This window comes from Gymnoscopelus braueri, assembly GCF_963280865.1.
Source record: "Gymnoscopelus braueri genome assembly, chromosome: 13".
Taxonomy (NCBI): Eukaryota; Metazoa; Chordata; class Actinopteri; order Myctophiformes; family Myctophidae; genus Gymnoscopelus; species Gymnoscopelus braueri.
The window spans coordinates 52,424,598-52,446,199 of record NC_137615.1 but is presented as its reverse complement, the minus strand read 5'-3'; the positions used below and the strand labels follow the sequence as shown (position 1 = coordinate 52,446,199).

The window sequence follows — 21,602 nt, the reverse complement described above, 5'->3', positions numbered from 1 at the left end:
ATCCCCTTCACACTCCGCAGTGCAGAGACTGTTGTCTCTCATTGTGAGAGGAATGTACACATTCAATTCAAGTCCATGGCTTTTTTCGAGTAGCCTAATGTTATGCAAAGCAGCCAGGTAGACGCTATTGAGAACGCCTCGCCGCTGACGGCGCGAACCTTGAGAGGCTATTGTTTAAACTTTAAGGTGTTAAGACAGCAGCTGACGGTGCGTGCTCGCGCGTGCATGTGGAGCTCCCAGCCCCCCAGCCAGCGCCAGAACTAAGGGGTCGCCGACCCCCCATAGCACCCCCTACAGCTCATCCCTGGATATACTCCAAGGGAGGGTGGAGCAGTGAAGTAAGTAGGCTTGCTAGGCTAGGCTATATATTTTTCCCTCCACTTTGTGGCCAGCATATGTTTGTACCTTGTTAAATTTGCAATTCATACCTTCTAGTCTGTTATCTACCGTGCATTTTGCTTCATTAACTGAAATTAGCTGTTAAAGCTGTTGAATTAAACCACTAGAAAATAAATCAAATAATAGCCGATTTACAAGCTTACAAAGTGAGCTTGTAGATCGGCTATTTTTGGCTAATGGATGGGGGATGGTGGCCATGAGGTAAGCACTTTATATTTGAAATCTGAACGTTTAGGTAGATGTATGGGCTAAATGGAGACAGTGACACCATGTTGAAGTATTGTCATGTTTCAGGGCTGGCAAAATTATAGCCTTTTTGTAAGCCTTTTGAGTGATGCCTTTTTATTTCATGCTAACTGAACTCTGCTCTCATTGTAATTTATTGGTGAGCTCAGTAAGCCTTTAGATTTTTAGCCTGTTGGTCTAAGTAGTAGTTTGGATTGTGTATTTGTGTTATGAGCTATACAGTATGTGTGTATCTGGATCTCAATGTTAATCTACAGTAGTCTATTACTGCTGAAGATATTTTTTAATAATGTATATGGCCTGTGGGCATGGGTTAGAACTGGTATCACAAAAGTGGGTTCCATATGGGCTATATATGGGCTAATTGGGCTTGGGTTAGAACTGGTCACCCTGTACTCGGTCTCATATGGGCTTTATATGGGCTAAGTGGGCATGGGTTATAACTGGTCACCCATGTCTGGGTCCCATAAGGGTTATGTGTGGGCTAAGTGGGCATGGGTTAGAACTGGTCACCCTTTTCTGGGTCCCATATGGGCTAAGTGGGCACCCATGTCTGGGTGTTAAAGCATGGTAAATGCTTTAAGAAGGGAACCACAGTAAGCACATGCATTGTAAATGTGCTTTGTCTGTGTTATAGCATTCATAGTGTTTTGTGTTCTCACATTTTAGGCTTTTGTGGAAGCTACTTGGCAGTGTTGTAGTCAACAAGTAGACTAATAGGCTAGATATAGCTACTGTATGTGATGCTCTCAGCCACTCTTATTGTCTCCGCCAGGCCAAAAGGCATGGCGAGATAGTATGTTTTGCACCCTGTCCACAGCGAAACTGTGCACACACTCTCCCTGGATGCCGGAGCAGAACCTCTGCCCCAAATCTTTCACATGGGCCTTTTATAGCGCCACCAGGAGGCCGATTTGTGCAAAACACACTTTTTGACAGTACAGATTTTGTCCAAACATCACACAAATCGGTACATAGTATCTCTAAAGTCATTAAACAAAACGGGTCTTTCAGATTTTTCATATTCCATCCTGATCAGCTAAAATTGGCTTCCAAAGTATGCAGGCGTGCTGCTCCGTTTTGAACAAAAAGCCTCAAATCATGAACAGAGCGTGCAATTTCCGTGAAATTGTGCACGCACATTCCCACTAGGCCGAGGAAGAAATGCCACTTGCAATTTTTCAAATTAGCCTCATGGTGGCGCTATAACAGGCCAATTTGTGTTTTTGCCTATAATACCTGTGTACAACTTTGTATGCGCACTCCCTAAAGGAAAATCCTTTGCCCTGCATTTTTCACATTTGACTTATGTAAAACAAGTATTTTGATATTAAGCCTTCATACACGCAGCGTCCGATTGCGGTGAAACGTTGCACGCACATTCGCGCTACGTTGAGGAACAAATGCCACCCTTTTAACATTGCCCTATTATAGCGCCATCAGGAGGTCGAATTTTGCAAAACCTTTTTTTACATCACTCCTACAAATTTCTTCCAGTACATATATCTATAGTCAAGTGATCAAGACGGTTCCGTCAGATTTTTCATATTCCATCCTGATTGGCGAATTCCGAACATTGCTGGCCCACAATAATCTACCTGACCTGGTGGAGACCTGTGCCCTGAGGAGCTCCTTTTCTAGTTTTGTCTCCTGTCTGTTTCAATAGGTGGTGGTTGAATTACTAGTCCTGCCTTACTGGAGACCTCACCCTGACTGGAAATGTTAGTTAAATGGGTGGAAATGTAAAGTTGAGTGCATATATGAGTACTAGCTTATTCAGTGTCTCACTATTTTGCTGTTAATTTTGGCATGAGAACTGGTATTTTGCAGTGACTAAATAGGGTTATTTGAATCCATTTCAGGTGGGAACCACGCTGGACAAGCAAGGAATGGTATGTCCGTTGTCCCTCTGTCAACAAGAGCCTTTTCATACATTTGTGATTATTTTATTAGCCATCTCTTAAGAGTTGGCTATTGTGCCATGACATACTGTAACGTATTAAAGACTGAAATATATTTAAACTTCTAGCTTCTGCTACTCTAAACATTGAAACATATACACAGTCTTGATAAATTCCATACAAGCTTTTTTTTAATGTTTTGATTGTCCTTTTTTTAGACGCTGTCAATCACCATTACCACCCCCAAGGCTATAAAGGTGAGTTAACTAACAAATTCTCGAATATTGTTTTAATTACCACCAGACATGCGCTAGGTACACTTGCTAATTGCACAACTGCTAACTTTGTTATAAGTTAATATTATTTTGTGGATTCAAATAAAGCAATACTGTGTGTGTGTGTGTGTGTGTGTTTTTTTCTTTTGGGTAATTCTTCTCTCTTTGTCTAAGTAAATTGTAGATGAAGATGTCCAGTCCACAAATGACAAGCTGTATTCGTGTCTGGAGTTGTACATCTCATATTCACTTTAAGATGTGCTTGTATTTTCTAACCATGTTAGGATCAGAGCATTGATATCTTTGCCGTTCTCTTAATATGGCTCATGAACTTTTTTATTCCACATTGAAAACAAGTTTGCCACCAGTAGCTTAAGCTTTTACAAGGAGTGTTACAATGTATGTGCAAGTAGGCAATGATAGGCTTATGATAGCCTGTGCCATTCAAAGGTTTAACTTTGGCATCATATTGCTTTAACTTTGAAAAATTGCTTTAATGTCCCCTTGCCCTGTTTTTGTGTTCTTCCTGAAGAGACATACGCAGTGGCTCGTGAGAAGCTCCAGCTGGGAGAGACGTCATCGGACATAGCGACTGATGGTGATGATGCATCCCGAAGGCGACAGAGGAGGTAACTAAAAATAGCTGTTGTTAGGCAATGGTTCTAAAATGTTTTCTTGTCAAGGTGTGTATTTGGCCACGGAACCCCATCTGAAAAGATTTTGTGCCAAGGACTTGTGGTGTTATGTCAAGGTTTTTCTTTTTTTAAATAGCTGATGAATATAGGGCCCTCCCGGACCCCACTTTGAGAACCCCTGCATTAGACCACGGACCACCATAAACCCTGAGAGTTACAGCAACATAAGGGTCCATTTGGTTCCTAACTAGCCTTCATTTATCTGGGGATTTATCTGAGGACCCCTGAAACCTGGAATTTCCCCCTGTATCTAACCCATTATAATTATTAGACGCATTAGTCCCACCTCCGAGCCAGGAGGTGAAGATTAGATGCGAGTCCGGAGGAAGCAAGCAGGTTAGACTGACGACCACATTCCAATTCCTCACACTCCTGCTCGCTCGCTCCTCCATGTCATGTCATGCTATATTTCTCATATATGAGCTGTTTGACATGCAAGCCCTCACCATGCACAACAAACAGCATGATTGTATAAATTAAATATCAACTCATTATTTAATGTGTTGTTTCTGTAGCTTTGATCACTGTTATTCATGATATTGTTGCCGTTGGGCAGAAACCTTGTATCTCCATAATTAAACTTTTAGTTTTTTCGTAAATGAATGCCCTGTTTCATCGTTACAAAAGAAATGAAGATAACCGATCTACAAGCTCACCACGCCTTGCATTGCGACGTGTTGTGAGCATGTAGATCAGCAATTTTCAAATGGTTGATGTATGCATGGTTAAACTGATTTGTCCCTCTTGCCTGTACTTTTTTAATACATTTTGCTGGGAATGCTCTGGAACCCCCTCAAGGACCCATGGGGGTCCCCGGACTCCATTTTGAGAACTACTGCTTAAAGTTACTTTTTTATGTTTGCTAAAATGTATGTTTTTAACTGAATGTAGGCCAACGCCAAAACAGAGGGAGGCCCTTACGAGTGAGGAGGAATCGGAAGCTTTCGATGATGACCAACTACCACCTACACCTCCCCGTGCACTGTCCAAGAAAGTGAGCTGCAGTCCCAGCAGCAGCCCCGGTGTATCTCCCTCTTCTCAGACAAGTATGTAAAGCAGGGGTCTTCAACGTTTTCAGGCCAAGGACCCCTTAGCTGAGAGCGAGATAAAGCAGGGACCCCCATTATATATTGTGTAAATATTTATTTTTTCATAGATTTAATCGGCAGCTGCATAGACTTGTTTCACAGCACTATCATGTTGGATTCATGTTAATGTGTATTTCCAGACATTTAACCATGCACTTAAACAATACTTAGTAAACCTGACCTTTCACTCTGTACTTAGTCTGCTCTTTTTTCCCCCTACACCAAACCACTTTGCAGAAAATAGCAGATCTACAAGCGCACAACGGCGTTGTGTGCTTGTAGATCTGCTATTTTTGGCTAAAGTTCTTCTCAGAATAGGGATGCTTGGGTGAAGTGGTTAATGTAAAAATCACACAAAGATTTGGCGGACCCCCTGTAGTAACTCTGAGGACCCCCTAGGGGTCCCGGACCCCCTGTTGAAGACCTCTGATGTAAAGTATGGAATTAGATTTTGTTATTTTTTATAAAATATACAGAGAATTTAACATCTTGAAATGTTACTTTATGTTTAGGAACCCCGAGTCCCAGAAGAACCCCCAGTCCCGTTGGAATCCCGAGTGTGGACACCCCAGTTGGAAGACCAAGAGCAAGCCGCCCAACTGCAAACCTGATCAGCCGCCCCACTGAACCCACAAACGTGAGCTCCCCAATAAACTCCCATTACACCTAAGCTGAAGACCTATTTCTTCACTCTGGCTTTTGGTTGATTTTTAAATGTGGTTTTATGCTTTTGCTTACCTTTTTTTGCTTTATCGTTAAATTAGTTTTACTTTACTGTAATAGTAAGCACCTTGAGCTGCATTTCATGTCATGAAAGGTGCTTTACAAATTAAGTTTATTATTATTAACTGTGACACAGAGCCGCCCCACTGGGACCCAGATGAGCCACCGCACTGGAACCCCTATGAGTCGACCCACAGCTAGAACCCCAATGAGCCACCCCACTGGAACCCCTAGTCAACCCACAGCCGGAACCCCAATAAGGCGACCCATAGCTGGAACCCCGATGAGCAGCCCGAGTCCAGCACCACGAGCACCAGGCATGGAAGAACACATGTTCACCCAGCTCGTGAGACTCCTAGAGCAAGTAAAGAGCACTCAGAAGGTCCATGGGCAGATAATGAACATACTGCTGAAGGAGAAACAATCTCTGCCAGCGCTGGAGCTGCCTGAAGGAGCTGTGTTCCCTCCCGCTGGACACGGTGGCAGATCTCGAGTCCATGAACTTAAAGCTGGGTGACCCTGACTTTAAGTCTGCAGTTGTAAGTTCAAATCTCTTATTCACTTAAAAATGTACTTGTATTTTCTAAATCTCTTATTCACTTCAAAATGTGCTTGTATTTCTAATCACATTGGTAGTCTGTTAACCTGCCCTTTGAGTGCATGCACACAACGGGCATTGACATCTTAGCTGTTCACTTAATACAGAATTTCCTTCCTGTGACTTTTATCATACTCAGGTTGCCATGGTTGCAGACATTGGGGGGACTTCCGTGGACCGTTGTGTCAGGAGGATGATGGGGTTCCTCCTGACCAATACGCTGGCACTCGAGTATAACCTTTTCGGACGCAGTGGCAAGAAGGAGTTCCGAGGACTGGCACTTTTTGAGGTTCTATATGGTAAATTAGATTTTGTGTTATTGCCATAACATATGATGGTGCCACCTGAACTTTGTTGTTCTACATGAAAACTAAATTGCCACCATAGCTCAAGACATTTAAAATTATTGTTCCGTTTTCTTTTTCTGTTCAGCAAAGAATCCTCAATAATGCATCAGAACATCTTAGCCACCTTAGCTGTCAGGTTCTATACATAATCCTGCATTTTTCCTGTAGCACTTGGCCGTGTGAATAGCTTGAACTGTTCTCAGATTTGACTCGGTTGTTTTTAAAAAGCATACACATTTCTCAGCGATATAAAACTTTTGAAAAGTCTGTCTTATAAGGTTTCATAATGTAAAAATCAAGCCAGCATTACTAAGTTGGCTTCTTGTCATTTATTTTTAGGGGCAATAAAGAAGAACGCCGTCACGCAGCATATAAACCAGAAGGATGCAGAGTTGGCCGTGTCCAAATGGTTCACCGGAGCTCGAGACCGTGGTGGAAACCGGACCCTACGAGCTAGGAGATCCCTCGAAAACACAGTGAACACACAGGAAAATCAGGAACAGGCCCAATAGGCCCCACACACACACACACACACACACACACACACACACACACACACACACACACACACACACACACACACACACACACACACACACACACACACACACACACACGCAGACACACACACAGAGTTTGTGGTGTGTTTATCATTCAGGATTTGTTGGCTGAAATGGCCCTCTGCTGGAATAATTAACTACCTCATGAGAAGAACCCTCCTTTTGTTGAAGTTGAGTTAAGAGATATGGGTTCCTCATTAGTTTGTGTCCAGAACATTTAAGTTGTTACTTTAGAGTTTGCACTCTTATTTGTCATTTTTACATCATTACAAATGATTGTTTACAAGAGTTCTATCTTAATGATAATTTACGAGAGTTAAAGGGATTGTTTACGAGAGTTGAAGATATATTGGCCCAATAATACTGTCTACACTTTATTTTCATTTATATATATTTTTTAAATTATTATAATTTTTCACAATTTCTGAAAGCTTTTGCACTTTATTTCCATTTATACATTTTATATTTTACAATTACCAAAGCATTTTGAATTTGTTTTTTTTTATATTTGTATTTGGTTTATTAAAAACCAGGAGGCCGAAAGTTAAAAGAAATAAACATTGTCAAAAGATATATTGTCTGATATTGTTTTTTCACCTGAAGTATCCGTTCAAACATAAGTCCATATAATAAATCAAATCCCATACTGAGAGGCAGAATTATGTGGAGCTGAGCGACAGGTAGTGGAGAATTCCCCTGACAATGCCCTCCAATATGAATTTGCTATTGATGTGTTGATCAAGTCAACCCTTTAAGATCCTGGTCTTTGTTCTGGAGCAGAGGCTCCCCGCTTTAAGTGTGAACCAAAACAAGTCGCTGAGCCAAAACCTTTTGTTACCAAGTGGTTGATTAAAATACTATTGTCCTAGTGTATACAGACGGTTTGAAGCTAGCCCCCCTGAAGTCCAGGAAATGCTACCCCCGTCTTGCGTTCGAACCCATAGAGTCAGTCTTTTGTCTTAATTTGAATGGATCAAAATATCCTTTGTTCCTTCCTGGGTGTGGGCCACAGACAGTGAATGCATAGAGACAGAGGACAGAATGACTACAGAAGAACTTTAAGTTTGGCTTTAACTCTGTCAAGTTGAGTAAAGACTATGTACACAATACTAAAAGCCTTTTAAATGAGTAGTTGAAATGATTAAAGTCTTGATAACTATGACCTGTGTTGTTAACAAAGAGAAACATCAGTTAAGGGAAGTGGTCAGGCGTAGAGGGACTGTTGGGTTCTATTTGACTCATTGTATTCTTAAACTGCTGTTTGCAATCATGAAAGTATAATGTGTGTGGTCTTAATATAAAGCTTAAGAGATGTTGAACAAGGATTACTAAACAAGGTTTTGTGTAATAGTAAAGTTTGATAATTGGACATAAGACAAGTTTGTTACACTGTAAGGACAATGCTAATGTGTTATACCAGGCTGTGGGCGGGGACTCGAGCCACGACAAAGGAGTAAGGGCGGGTCTTAACTCTTGGGCCTCCCTTGGGAGTAGGATCTGAATCTGGTATAAAGTACTGTTGTTACCTGTGATGCGGTGCGCTGCTGAATCAGACCTTAAACCCGGCAGTCTGCCTGTTGGGTGGAATAAAAAGAAACCTAACTGAAATCCTTGGACTGGACTTCCCTTCTTGAACCTTTAACCAGGAGACTAATTCAGCCACTCTTTTGACCAAGAATATACTTCAGAAATGGCGTTGTCGGCAGTCGTTTTACTATTTTTTCCTTCTTTTTGGGGGGAAGAATATGCGAAAGGACCTTGTTTGTTGTTTTTGGTTTCGGAAGTGATGGGCTGGTTTCCTGGCGGGGGTGGTTTTTGGGGAATCCAGGTTAAGGTAAGTGTTTTGTGGCACAAATAGCTTGTAGGACCGTTAAAAGCCTGGAAGCTACTAAGTTCTATTTTATACCTATTATAACAATGTAATAGGCCTTCATGTTTCAGACTCATTTAAATGGACTGGTGTTTCGAAACATTGTGTGTGTCCAATATTGCGTCTATGGACGACGCACTAAGTTGATTGGCCGCCTGGACCCAGGCGTGAGGACATAATTCGGGACCTTTTTACTGATTTTGACTGGTGCTTAGTGACAAATTGTGTGTGTCCAATATGCGTTTATGGACAACGCACTAAGTTGATTGGCCGCCTGGACCCAGGCGTGAGGACATAGGTCACCACCTTTTTACAGTGTAAATAGATTTTGTAGTGTCTCTGACAAACTATAATAAGGCGATAAAAAGTTTGGGCTTGAGATAATTGTTTTACATTGGTAAGGCGGTGAATATATATAGTAACAGGGCGCGCGGGTTATGCGCACGGGAGATCATAGATTTTTTGTGTTATATGGCTTAGCGTACCGTGATATTATAGTGAGACTGTGGGTGATTCTAGGATTCAGGAGCCGGGCCTCTGCTCCAAACCCTTTCCGATACCTCTGACCGGTGTTTTGAAAAATTGTGTGTGCCTGATATGTGTCAAGGAGCGCACACTGAGTATATTGGCCGCCCGGCGGTATGGGTCCGGGCGTGAAGGCATAATTCAGCACCTTTTTACTGTGTTTGCGGACTTTGAAAGGTCTAGTCCACAGGTCCCGGTTATAAGGTCTGGATATTTGTACAGATGTCCAGATACATCGGCGCGTGTCGAACTTCGTGAGTCGAATGCCCGTAAAATGCCTGTGGTTTTATTAATGATGGAAATGTGATGAAATGGGGCTTGGAGTGGCAAATATTACTTTCTTTGAAGTCATTGTTCGGGTTTCGAAGAGTGGGAGTTATTCAACGTCCCATCATTACCCGGACCTTTCCCTTGGAGAAAGTGCTGGCTGTCACTTTATTTTTTGTATTGAAAGTGTAAAGTTAATGTTTTTGGCGGAGTTGGTTGATAATGTTCTGTTGATGTGTTTTATTCGAGAAATGTTTTTCCCTGAGCACTTAGATGTCTTGTGATGGTCAGAAGGTGTTTTCTTGAGTAGACCTTTTGTTTTTAGGTATTACGTTTGTAATGCTGCTTTACTTGGTGACCGTTCTGCGACTCTTGCAAATGGTGCGTGGATTTGGATTGGCAGTGGTGATGCTAAAGTCCATATTTGGTCATTGCTTTGGGCTTTTCCGGTTTGCTGGCAGACGCGGCGGGCCGGTTTTCGTCCTTCATGTGCTTGTGATGAGTTCTTACTTTGTGAATGGACTACGTTTTGTAATGTTGTTGCAGGCGGTTAGTTTCAGTATGGATTTTAAATCGGTGATATTTGTGGTGGTGCCACAAATGACTTATGGATGGGCTTTATGGTCCGCTTGTGGCGTCAGGGCTCTTCGGCTGTGTGCTACTCTCTTAAATTATCACTTTTCGTGGTAAAGTTGCTTTCTTGTGATGACTCTTTGTTGCTACTTTCTTAAATCACTTTCGTGGTAAGGCTGCTTTCTTGTGATGAGGCATTGTTGTAAGTGCAGTGGTGTGGTGTGGAGATTTGGGTGACCAGAGGCTGCGCGCGGTGGAGGCTGGGAGCGTCTGGTCATTTGTACTTTGTGTGTGAGTACACTGGTTCTGGAGGCGACGTGTGGTATTGTGGCTTTTCGGCTGTGTACTGCTATCTTAATTATCACTTTTCGTGATAATGCTACCTTGGGAGTTTCTCCTGTGTGTGGATGTGTGTGATTAAGCTGTGTTTTCTGTGTGTGAGTTGTGTGTGAGTAGGTGAGTGGAAAGGTGATGTGAGTTGTGAGTGAATATGTGCGTGTGTTGTTTGTGAGTATTGTGAATTTTTGTGTCTTGTGTTTGTTATTTTATTTTTTATTTTTTTAGCTGGATTTTGGGAGTTTTTCTGTGCTTCTGTGCGTGAAATAGCTTGACTCCAGTGTTGATTTTTAGGTGCTATTAGTTACAACACATTTTGTTAAAGGTGTTGTAAAGAGGGGAGAGAGATGAATCTACAAATGAAGACAGTAAAAAGTGAAGTTAAGAAAAGATAAATTGGAATATGACAGTAAAGAGTGAATCTAGGAAGAAGAAAATTGGAATGATACAGTGAGAAGTGAATATAGGAAAATATAATGTTGGGAACAAAGGTTAAATTGGGGATATGCTTTATTCATGGCGGTTTAATTATTTGGCTGATCCTTAAAAAATGATTGTGATATGTTGTCCTTTGTGGTGTGAAATCGAGGCCTTCTTTCGGAGAGATTGCAATTCTGGGAGTGCACGCCTGGAATTTTCTGTTACTCTGGCCAGAAACAGAATGCAGTAATCTTTTTGGAAAGGGCTGAGTTTGATCACGGCGGGGAATAGCATGTCATGGCCATATTTGGATCGGTTAAAAGGTGCCTAGAAATTGAAGGACGGAGTGTTCGCGACACAAACGTGCTTTAACTGATAGACACATTATTTCGTTGAACTGACCCATGAATGTAGCGCAGAGGAAACTGATTTTAAAAGTAAGGTTGTGGTTATAATAGAAGGTTAAAATGGAGAAATAATTAAGTAGAAGTTTCACAAGCTTTCTGGATGCAAGGGTTTACAGGCTCATTCTAAAAAGCCTTTCAGCAATATGCTCCAGGGAGATTTTGTGATCCATATTTTGTTGAAATTAATTCCATTTGGTTTATTTTTAGGAGATCTTAGGACAGAACCATTGATTAATTCTGATGGTTAAGTGAGGGTATTACACCCTTTATTTCATGTTTTTCTTAAAAACACAGTCTTTTCTCTTTTGTGCTAAAATGAAACTGTAAACTTTGCCTCAATTGAGTGACAGCTTGTAACCAGTTCCCAGTCTGAATCACTATTCTTTTAACCTTCACGGATCGTTTCGATAGTGGACTAAAATACCTAATTCAGTGGTTCACCACTGGGGCTAAACATAGGCTGTACCTCTCTTTTGTTTGAGGAACAGATAACATTTATAATACTAAAGCACCATATAAGAGATGTTCTGTGTCCTCCTTGAAAGTTACCATGTGTTCTGTGTTTTTGTGTCAGTTAGGAGTCAAAAGCTGAGAGGAAGAGCACATTGGACCACAGGAGAGTACAGATTTGGGGTGAGTGCGGGTTGATGATTGGTTACAGGGGTGAAATGACAAATTTTCTGAGGCAGACCTAAGTAATTAGTATAGTTTTTAGTAAAAGGCCAGACCTTGAGGGTCGCACTAAGCAACTGGGGAGGATTTATCCTCGTGCTCAAGAGGCCAACGATAGGTTAAAGATAGTAAGATTAGTTATTACCTGATAGTCAGATAGGGAGGTCTATGTTACATTTGTTTAAACGGATATACACCCTTGTGCCGATACTTCGCCAGCACTGATCTTTGTGAATCTGTACTTAAGTAGAATAGATCTGAGTAGGCTATAAGCCGTGTAAACATTTTGAAAATATTGAGAGTAAAAATTCTGATATTACTAAACGTAGAACCCAGAGGGGTGACGCTTATACAGAGATTATCATAACACAAATGTTGAAGTATTGGTAGGAAAATAGAGTTAAAAAGTTGCTAAAACTGTGGAAAATGGTACTATTAGGAAAATGCTAAAACGGTCTGGTCCATGAGTAACAAATGAGAATCATGGTTTTGTAAAATATAACAAAAAGAGATTGAGACAGAGTAATTTATTTAGGAATAAATTGACTAAAAATATAGCTAAAATGTGACATTTGTAGAGGATGTCTATTTCCTAGCAATAGGTAGGGAAAGTTTTTCCAAGTCTTTTTCATGCCAGGAATGGAGAAAGATGGAGAAAGTTGAAGACACTGATGGTGTGGGAGGAATTTGGCTGACATTCCAGAGGGGACATCAGGCTGAGTGGACAGCAGAGCTCTACAACAGCACGCCCCAGACCATGCCACGCCAGGTCCCTCAAAAAGTCCCACTCTAGACCTGGAGGCGTGGATCAGGCAGGAAACCAGCAGATGCAGCATCATTCTTCAGAGAGGAGGGTCAATCACCAGGCTGCTGGGAGCTCCGGGTCCATGAAAGGCTGTCTGTCTACTCATCTCCACAGGGGTCAGGAGGTCTACTGGTCCGACGAGTGGGTGTCTCAGGTCTAGCGGCGTCGAGCAGATGAGGAGCGGTGAGAAGTCTTCGAACTACATCACTACAGGACGGATGGAGCCTATCCATCAAGCAGACTGCAATGGTCCAGAATCCAGGTCCAGGCCTTCGAGCATTGTCAAGATGACAGCATTCAATCTCTCTGTGGAGAGATATTCCCCAGTGAACCGGGCAGGCTTGCAGAGAGATGCCCTGTAGGTGTCATTGAAACATGACATCCAACCCCCACCCCTTATCCATTACACATTCCACTTCCCTCTGTCTCATGTCCCAAGCTGTGAACAGCTTCTGATTTAAGGACTGAATATTCCCCAGTAGAACTTGGACACTCAAGACGAAGACAGACCAGCGTTTTTTAGCTCAGGCGAAAAAAGACAGAACAGAGAACATTCTGTGCGCGTGGACACTAAAGGACACTCGTTGTCAAAGTATGTTATATGATGTGTTTTGAACAGTAACCAAAGGATGATTGTTTTCCGGTTTCAGTTGGCTACGTAAATAGGCTACTAATGGTGAGTCTTTTCAGGTTCGACAGATGGCTGGCGGAGAATTTAACCCAGAGTGTTTTAACAGGATTTATTATTTCCAATGTTTGAAAGTTTCTTTATGGTAGACGTTATTAAGTCTACCAAGAGGGGACTGAAGTATCCGTTCAAACATAAGTCCATATAATAAATCAAATCCCATACTGAGAGGCAGAATTATGTGGAGCTGAGCGACAGGTAGTGGAGAATTCCCCTGACAATGCCCTCCAATATGAATTTGCTATTGATGTGTTGATCAAGTCAACCCTTTAAGATCCTGGTCTTTGTTCTGGAGCAGAGGCTCCCCGCTTTAAGTGTGAACCAAAACAAGTCGCTGAGCCAAAACCTTTTGTTACCAAGTGGTTGATTAAAATACTATTGTCCTAGTGTATACAGACGGTTTGAAGCTAGCCCCCCTGAAGTCCAGGAAATGCTACCCCCGTCTTGCGTTCGAACCCATAGAGTCAGTCTTTTGTCTTAATTTGAATGGATCAAAATATCCTTTGTTCCTTCCTGGGTGTGGGCCACAGACAGTGAATGCATAGAGACAGAGGACAGAATGACTACAGAAGAACTTTAAGTTTGGCTTTAACTCTGTCAAGTTGAGTAAAGACTATGTACACAATACTAAAAGCCTTTTAAATGAGTAGTTGAAATGATTAAAGTCTTGATAACTATGACCTGTGTTGTTAACAAAGAGAAACATCAGTTAAGGGAAGTGGTCAGGCGTAGAGGGACTGTTGGGTTCTATTTGACTCATTGTATTCTTAAACTGCTGTTTGCAATCATGAAAGTATAATGTGTGTGGTCTTAATATAAAGCTTAAGAGATGTTGAACAAGGATTACTAAACAAGGTTTTGTGTAATAGTAAAGTTTGATAATTGGACATAAGACAAGTTTGTTACACTGTAAGGACAATGCTAATGTGTTATACCAGGCTGTGGGCGGGGACTCGAGCCACGACAAAGGAGTAAGGGCGGGTCTTAACTCTTGGGCCTCCCTTGGGAGTAGGATCTGAATCTGGTATAAAGTACTGTTGTTACCTGTGATGCGGTGCGCTGCTGAATCAGACCTTAAACCCGGCAGTCTGCCTGTTGGGTGGAATAAAAAGAAACCTAACTGAAATCCTTGGACTGGACTTCCCTTCTTGAACCTTTAACCAGGAGACTAATTCAGCCACTCTTTTGACCAAGAATATACTTCACACCCTGGTAAAACTTAGCAGTAGTTAAACATGGTTCTTGTCAATATACTGTTTAATTCTCCTATTTAAATCCCTTCAGGACCAACTTGAAACCCATGTTGGCAAAGGGCCCGGATGTTACCCACTTGGGCTGCTAGAAGTGCGATCTACATGGGTCTCAAACGTACCCAGTTGGACTCCACCTAAGGCCCATTCAGATCCCACTTCAAGCCCATATGGGCAAACACAGGTGAGGCCTAGATGGGTGTGACATACAATTGGCCATTTGGACCCCACCTAAGACCCAGTCAGGACCCACTTAAGCCCATATGGGCTAACACAGGTGAGGCCCACATGGGTCCGACATCAAATTGCCCATTTGGACCCCACCTAAGACCCAGTCAGAAACCCACTTAAGCCCACATGGGCTAACACAAGTGGGTGCTTGGTGGAACCCATGTACAAAACCAGTTGGAGCCCTAAATGGGCCAACACAAGTGTGGCCAACATGGGTCACATGTAATTTGCCCAGCTGGAACCCACTTAAGGCCCATTCAGGTCCCAGTTCAAGCCCATATAGGCAAACACAGGTGGCGCCCACATGGTTCCGAAATCAAATTGCCCATTTGGACCCCACCTAAGACCCAGTCAGAAACCCACTTATGCCCATATGGGCTAACACAAGTGGGTGCTTGGTGGAACCCATGTGCAAAACCAGTTGGAGCCCTAAATGGGCCAACACAAGTGTGGCCTACATGGGTCACATGTAATTTGCCCAGCTGGAACCCACTTAAGGCCCATTCAGGTCCCAGTTCAAGCCCATATAGGCAAACACAGGTGGCGCCCACATGGTTCCGACATCAAATTGCCCATTTGGACCCCACCTAAGACCCAGTCAGAAACCCACTTTTGCCCAGCTGGAACCCACTTAAGGCCCATTCAGGTCCCAGTTCAAGCCCATATAGGCAAACACAGGTGGCGCCCACATGGTTCCGACATAAAATTGCCCATTTGGACCCCACCTAAGACCCAGTTAGAAACCCACTTAAGCCCATATGGGCTACCACAAGTGGGTGCTTGGTGGAACCCATGTGCAAAACCAGATGTAACCCATGCCCATCTGCCCAGTTAAAACCCACCTGGGGCCCAGATGGACATGTTGGCTGGGGACATGATCCATGTTAATGAGAAAGCATGCCGATGGGACAAAGGAAAAAGACTTGAGTGTCAAAACAGATTATGTACATGATGAGGGCATGTCATGATCTAAAGGAATGCAATGTCACAATAGTTTGATGCAAAGGTGCCTAACTTTGATTAGAGGTGAGGAGGAGGTCTCATGGTGAGCCTGTGGATCAAGGGTTTCCATGGATTATGCTTGTTGAGTGTTATTATAATTGAGTTGTTATTACGGGGCCAGAGCTCAGCTCTGGACCTGTTTTAATATTGCCTGTATTCTGTTTCTGCCACTTTTCGCAGTTCTGGCTGAACCGTGCTGTCGCTTTTTACGAAACTCGGCCATATGGTAGATGGTCATGAAAAACTATCAAGAAATAATTCTCACAATCTTTCGTCAAAAGGTGGCGCTAAAGCAAAATGCCAACTTTGAACAGGTACAACTCATGCCCTGTTTGACCTACGAAACGTTGTATGAAACTTAAATAAAATTGTGGTCGCTGGAACATCAACAGTGTGCGGACTTCCTCTTCTTCTTATGGTGTGTATTTTTGAGTCCAGCACCTGCACATTTTTGTGGAGATGTGCGTGCATCCCTTTTTGTTCTGTTTGACCTACAGCCATGAAACTTGGATACACATATGCGTCTCTTCATGCTGAACAACTTTCACCCTCTGACTTTTGACCTCTGACCTTTAGATCTCCCACCATTTTGAATTATATGAAAAACAGTTAAAACCTATCTCCTCCTGGGATTTTTGAGTAATCTGCACGAAACGTTTTACACATGAACTTTGGACCTATGCCGACAAACAAGCAGCAAAGATTTTCCATAAGTGAAAAAATGAAGCTTTAATGAGCCAATGAATATTGCAGTTTTATGACAATTATTCATCTGCCCCTAACACATACATGCAGACTCACATTTCTTTGAAACTTTGCGTTAATGTTGAGGGTCATTCCAAATATTACTGAAACCAATCTTACTCCAATTGGTCAAAGGGGGGGCGCTATAGCGATTTTTTGAAAGTGCAAACTTTAAACAGGCAAAAGTCATGCCTCGTTTGGCCGACAGCCATTAAACCTGCTTACACATGTGCCTTGAGTCATGAGGAACACATGTATCACGTTGACCAGTAAGCTCCGCCCTTAGATTGTCCGCAATTTTGAGCAGTTTGAAAAACACTTAAACCCAGGATTTTTCAGCTATTTGCGTGAAACTGTATCATCTTTGTGCTCTCCTTTTTCACAGGTTCTTGTCTGTTGGTCCAATGGCTTCTCCCTTAAACGTGTGCCTCACAACCTGAAGGTTGCCAGTTCAAGCCTCACTTGATGTGGACTTCATTAAAGTTGCATTGCACACAACATGATTGTGTCAATTAATACATGTGCAATTGTTAAACATAACCTGAAATACTTATTTGAGAGGCTATGTTTTTGCAATGTATGACATACTTCATTCTGAAAATAGCCGATCTACAATCTCAAAACTTTTCAGATAGCAACGTGTTTCTGAGCTTGTAGATCGGCTGCTTTCACTGGTTCACTTTTATCTTCAACAGACAACCTCAGCCTGGTCGAAGCTATAGCACTATAGGTAGTGTTGCAGCCTGTCAATCCAAAGGTTGAGGGTTCGATTCCTGTTAATGGCAATAGGTTGACACGTCCAATCAATCCATTCTGCTTCCATCTTTCTCTCTCTTCAATCTATTGTTTCCATGTCTCTCTCTCTTCAATCTATTCCGTTTCCATGTCTCTCTCTCCGCCCTTAGATTGTCCGCAATTTTGAGCAGTTTGAAAAACACTTAAACCCAGGATTTTTCAGTTATTTGCGTGAAATGGTATCATCTGTCTGACCTCCGTTTTCACTGGATCAGGTCTGTTGGTCCAATGGCTTCCCGCTTAAGTGAATGTTTCATAACATCAAGGTTGCCGGTTCAAGCCTCACTTGGTGGAGACTTCATTTAAAGTGCATTGCAAACAACAAGACTGTATTAATGAATACATATGCAATTGATAAAGATAACATTAAATGCTTATCTGAGAAGGTATGTTTTTGCAATGTATGACATACTTCATTCTGAAAATAGCCGATCTACAATCTCAAAACTTTTCAGATAGCAACGTGTTTCTGAGCTTGTAGATCGGCTGCTTTCACTGGTTCACTTTTATCTTCAACAGACAACCTCAGCCTGGTCAAAGCTATAGCACTATAGGTAGTGTTGCAGCCTGTCAATCCGAAGGTTGAGGGTTCGATTCCTGTTAATGGCAATAGGTTGAGATGTCCAATCAATCCATTCTGCTTCCATATCTCTCTCTCTTCAATCTATTATGTTTCCATGTCTCTCTCTCTCAATTAATGCATGTGCAACTGTTAAAGGTAACATGAAATGCTTCTTGGAGAGAGTATGTTTTTGCAATGTATGACAAACTTCATTGTGAAAATAGCCGATCTACAATCTCACAACTTTTCAGATAGCAACGTTTTGTGAGCTTGTAGATCGGCTGCTTTCACTGGTTCACTTTTATCTTCAACAGACAACCTCAGCCTGGTCAAAGCTATAGCACTATAGGTAGTCTTGCAGCCTGTCAATCCGAAGGTTGAGGGTTCGATTCCTGTTAATGGCAATAGGTTGAGATGTCCAATCAATCCATTCTGCTTCCATCTCTCTCTCTCTTCAATCTATTATGTTTCCATGTCTCTCTCTCTCAATTAATGCATGTGCAACTGTTAAAGGTAACATGAAATGCTTCTTGGAGAGAGTATGTTTTTGCAATGTATGACAAACTTCATTGTGAAAATAGCCGATCTACAATCTCACAACTTTTCAGATAGCAACGTTTTGTGAGCTTGTAGATCGGCTACTTTCACTAGTTTTCGTTCCGAGGAGACACAAAAATGCCTTTATTGGTAAATGGTTTGTGAACCAGTGATCTAGAGTAGTTCGGGACACAGAGGCTTGGTTCATAATGGACGGAAATACTTATAAATATCAACAGACACTACCAGTAATTGTGTCAATTAATACATATGCAATTGATAAAGATAACCTGAAATGCTTATTTGAGAGGGTGTGAAGTATGTATGACATACTTCATTCTGAAAATAGCCGATCTACAATCTCAAAACCTTTCAGATAGCAACGTTCTTTCTGAGCTTGTAGATCGGCTGCTTTCACTGGTTCACTTTTATCTTCAACAGACAACCTCAGCCTGGACAAAGCTATAGCACTATAGGTAGTGTTGCAGCCTGTCAATTTGAAGGTTGATGGTTCGATTCCTGTTAACTAGCCCATACCCGGTCGACCCAAGACAGACGGACAGACAGAGGTTACTCCAATTATATAGTAGGATTGCAATAGATTGAGATGATCAATCCATTCTGCTTCCATCTCTCTCTCTCTTCAATCTATTATGTTTCCGTGTCTCTCTCTCTTCAATCTATTCCGTCTCTCTCTCTCTCTCTCTCTCTCTCTCTCTCTCTCTCTCTCTCTCTCTCTCTCTCTCTCTCTCTCTCTCTCTCTCTCTCTCTCTCTCTCTCTCTCTCTCTCTCTCTCGCTCTCTCATTCACCAGGTCAGGTCTGTTGTTCCAATGGCTTCTCGCTTAAGTGTGTGCCTTAAAACCTCAAGGTTGCCAGTTCAAGCCTCACTTGATGCAGACTTCATTTAAGTTGCATTGCACACAACATGATTTTTGCGAACGCGGAAGGAGGCCTCCGACCAAGTGGAGCTTACTATATCACCGTGCTTGGGTTGTGTGTGTGTGTGTGTCTGTACCTTATTTATGGTATTTCCGTGTGTGTTCACGCTCTCATTGGCTCGCGCCCCCATGTGACTCGAAAATCCGTGCTGAAATGCCAGCAGCTGCACTGCCTGTATACAGCGTGTGTTCACGCTCTCATTGGCTCGCGCCCCCATGTAACTCGAAACTCCGTGCTGAAATGCCAGCAGCTGCACTGCCTGTATACAGCCGGCAGAGTGCGGCAGAGTGCACTACTACAGTGTGGTTGAAATATAGCAGCCTCAGTCAATGTGCGTTCGCTTCCAGCGTTCGCGCGTCTTACTTGTGTCAATTAATGCAAGTGCAATTGTTAAAGATAACCTGAAATGCTTATTTGAGAGTATGTCTTTTCAATGTATGACATACTTCATTCTGAAAATAGCCGATCTACAATCTCAAAACTTTTCAGATAGCAACGTGTTTCTGAGCTTGTAGAAAAACACTGAAAAACACTTAAACCCAGGATTTTTCAGTTATTTGCGTGAAATGGTATCATCTGTTTGACCTCCGTTTTCACTGGATCAGGTCTGTTGGTCCAATGGCTTCCCGCTTAAGTGAATGTTTCACAACATCAAGGTTGCCGGTTCAAGCCTCACTTGGTGGAGACTTCATTTAAAGTGCATTGCAAACAACAAGACTGTATCAATGAATACATATGCAATTGATAAAGATAACATGAAATGCTTATCTGAGAAGGTATGTTTTTGCAATGTATGACATACTTCATTCTGAAAATAGCCGATCTACAATCTCAAAACTTTTCAGATAGCAACGTGTTTCTGAGCTTGTAGGTCGGCTGCTTTCACTGGTTCACTTTTATCTTCAACAGACAACCTCAATCTGTACAAAGCTATAGCACTATAGGTAGTGTTGCAGCCTGTCAATCCGAAGGTTGAGGGTTCGATTCCTGTTAATGGCAATAGGTTGAGATTCCGCTTCCATCTCTTTCTTCAGTCTATTATGTTTCCATGTCTCTCTCGCTCTCTCTCTCTCTTCAATCTATTCCGTTTCCATGTCTCTCTCTCTCTTCAATCTATTCCGTTTCCAAGTCTCTCTCTCTCTTTCTCTTCAATCTATTCAGTTTCTCTCTCTCTCTTTCTCTTCAATCTATTCCGTTTCTCTCTCTCTCTCTCTCTCTCTCTCTCTCTCTCTCTCTCTCTCTCTCTCTCTTCAATCTATTCCGATTCTCTCTCTCTCTCTTTCTCTTCAATCTATTCCGTTTCTCTCTCTCTCTCTCTCTCTTTCTCTTCAATCTATTCCCTTTCTCTCTCTCTTTCTCTTCAATCTATTCCGTTTCTCTCTCTCTCTCTTTCTCTTCAATCTATTCCGTTTATCTCTCTCTCTCTCTTCAATCTATTCCGTCTCTCTCTTCAATCTATTCCGTCTCTCTCTCTCTCTCTCTCTCTCTCTCTCTCTCTCTCTCTCGCTCTCTCTCTCTCTCTCTCTCTCTCTCATAATTATGTTCTTTTAGAAAGTGAGCAACAGCAACAGTCCACCTGGCCTATTCCAATGGATTGGATCTACCCACCTCACCTGCTGTCATTCCCTCTCAATCCATAATCACACCTGCCCTCACTCACTCCTCATTAGTCTCTCTCTCTCTCTCTCTCTCTCTCTCTCTCTCTCTCTCTCTCTCTCTCTCTCTCTCTCTCTCTCTCTCTCTCTCTCTCTCTATTCCCTGGCCCCGCTTATCGCTGCTTGCAGCTATATTTGTTATTATTATTGGACACTTTGAAACACTTTCTCTCAGAAAGAATAATTATAGAAAAAAAGAAAGAAGTGCCACGGACATAGAGTTTCATACATGTCCTTCCTAGGTATTTTAGGAAAAAGGTTTGGTGATGCAGGGCTGCAAGACATACTCATTGAGTCTGAAGTTGGTGCCCCAGAATCCATCAATTGTGTGATCAGTGGTCATCCACAGGAGATGCAGTCTGCACTTTCATATTTTGTCATATTTGTATACTATTTTGCTGCTGTTGCACTGTCTGACAATGTCACACCAACATTTCTCTGTTCATACCTGTGAGTGACACAGAAGGCCTGATCTGGGGGGTGGGTGGGGG

At 42.3% G+C, this 21,602-nt stretch overlaps 1 protein-coding gene and 1 long non-coding RNA gene across 2 annotated transcripts; both read left to right on the top strand.

The window, feature by feature from the left end:
* The first annotated feature begins 2,939 nt into the window (after positions 1 to 2,939).
* Positions 2,940 to 5,593, top strand: LOC308098252. Its single transcript, XR_013934279.1, has 5 exons — positions 2,940 to 3,054; positions 3,354 to 3,450; positions 4,408 to 4,562; positions 5,117 to 5,241; positions 5,464 to 5,593. It is a non-coding gene; the product is annotated as an uncharacterized lncRNA (long non-coding RNA).
* Positions 5,594 to 5,807: 214 nt separating this feature from the next.
* LOC308098241 (uncharacterized protein) lies at positions 5,808 to 6,814 on the top strand. Its single transcript, XM_080446523.1, has 3 exons — positions 5,808 to 5,866; positions 6,065 to 6,224; positions 6,612 to 6,814. Exons 1-3 carry the CDS (start codon positions 5,825 to 5,827, stop codon positions 6,782 to 6,784), a joined length of 375 nt encoding a protein of 124 aa, XP_080302649.1. The 5' UTR covers positions 5,808 to 5,824; the 3' UTR covers positions 6,785 to 6,814.
* The last annotated feature ends 14,788 nt before the right edge of the window (positions 6,815 to 21,602 follow it).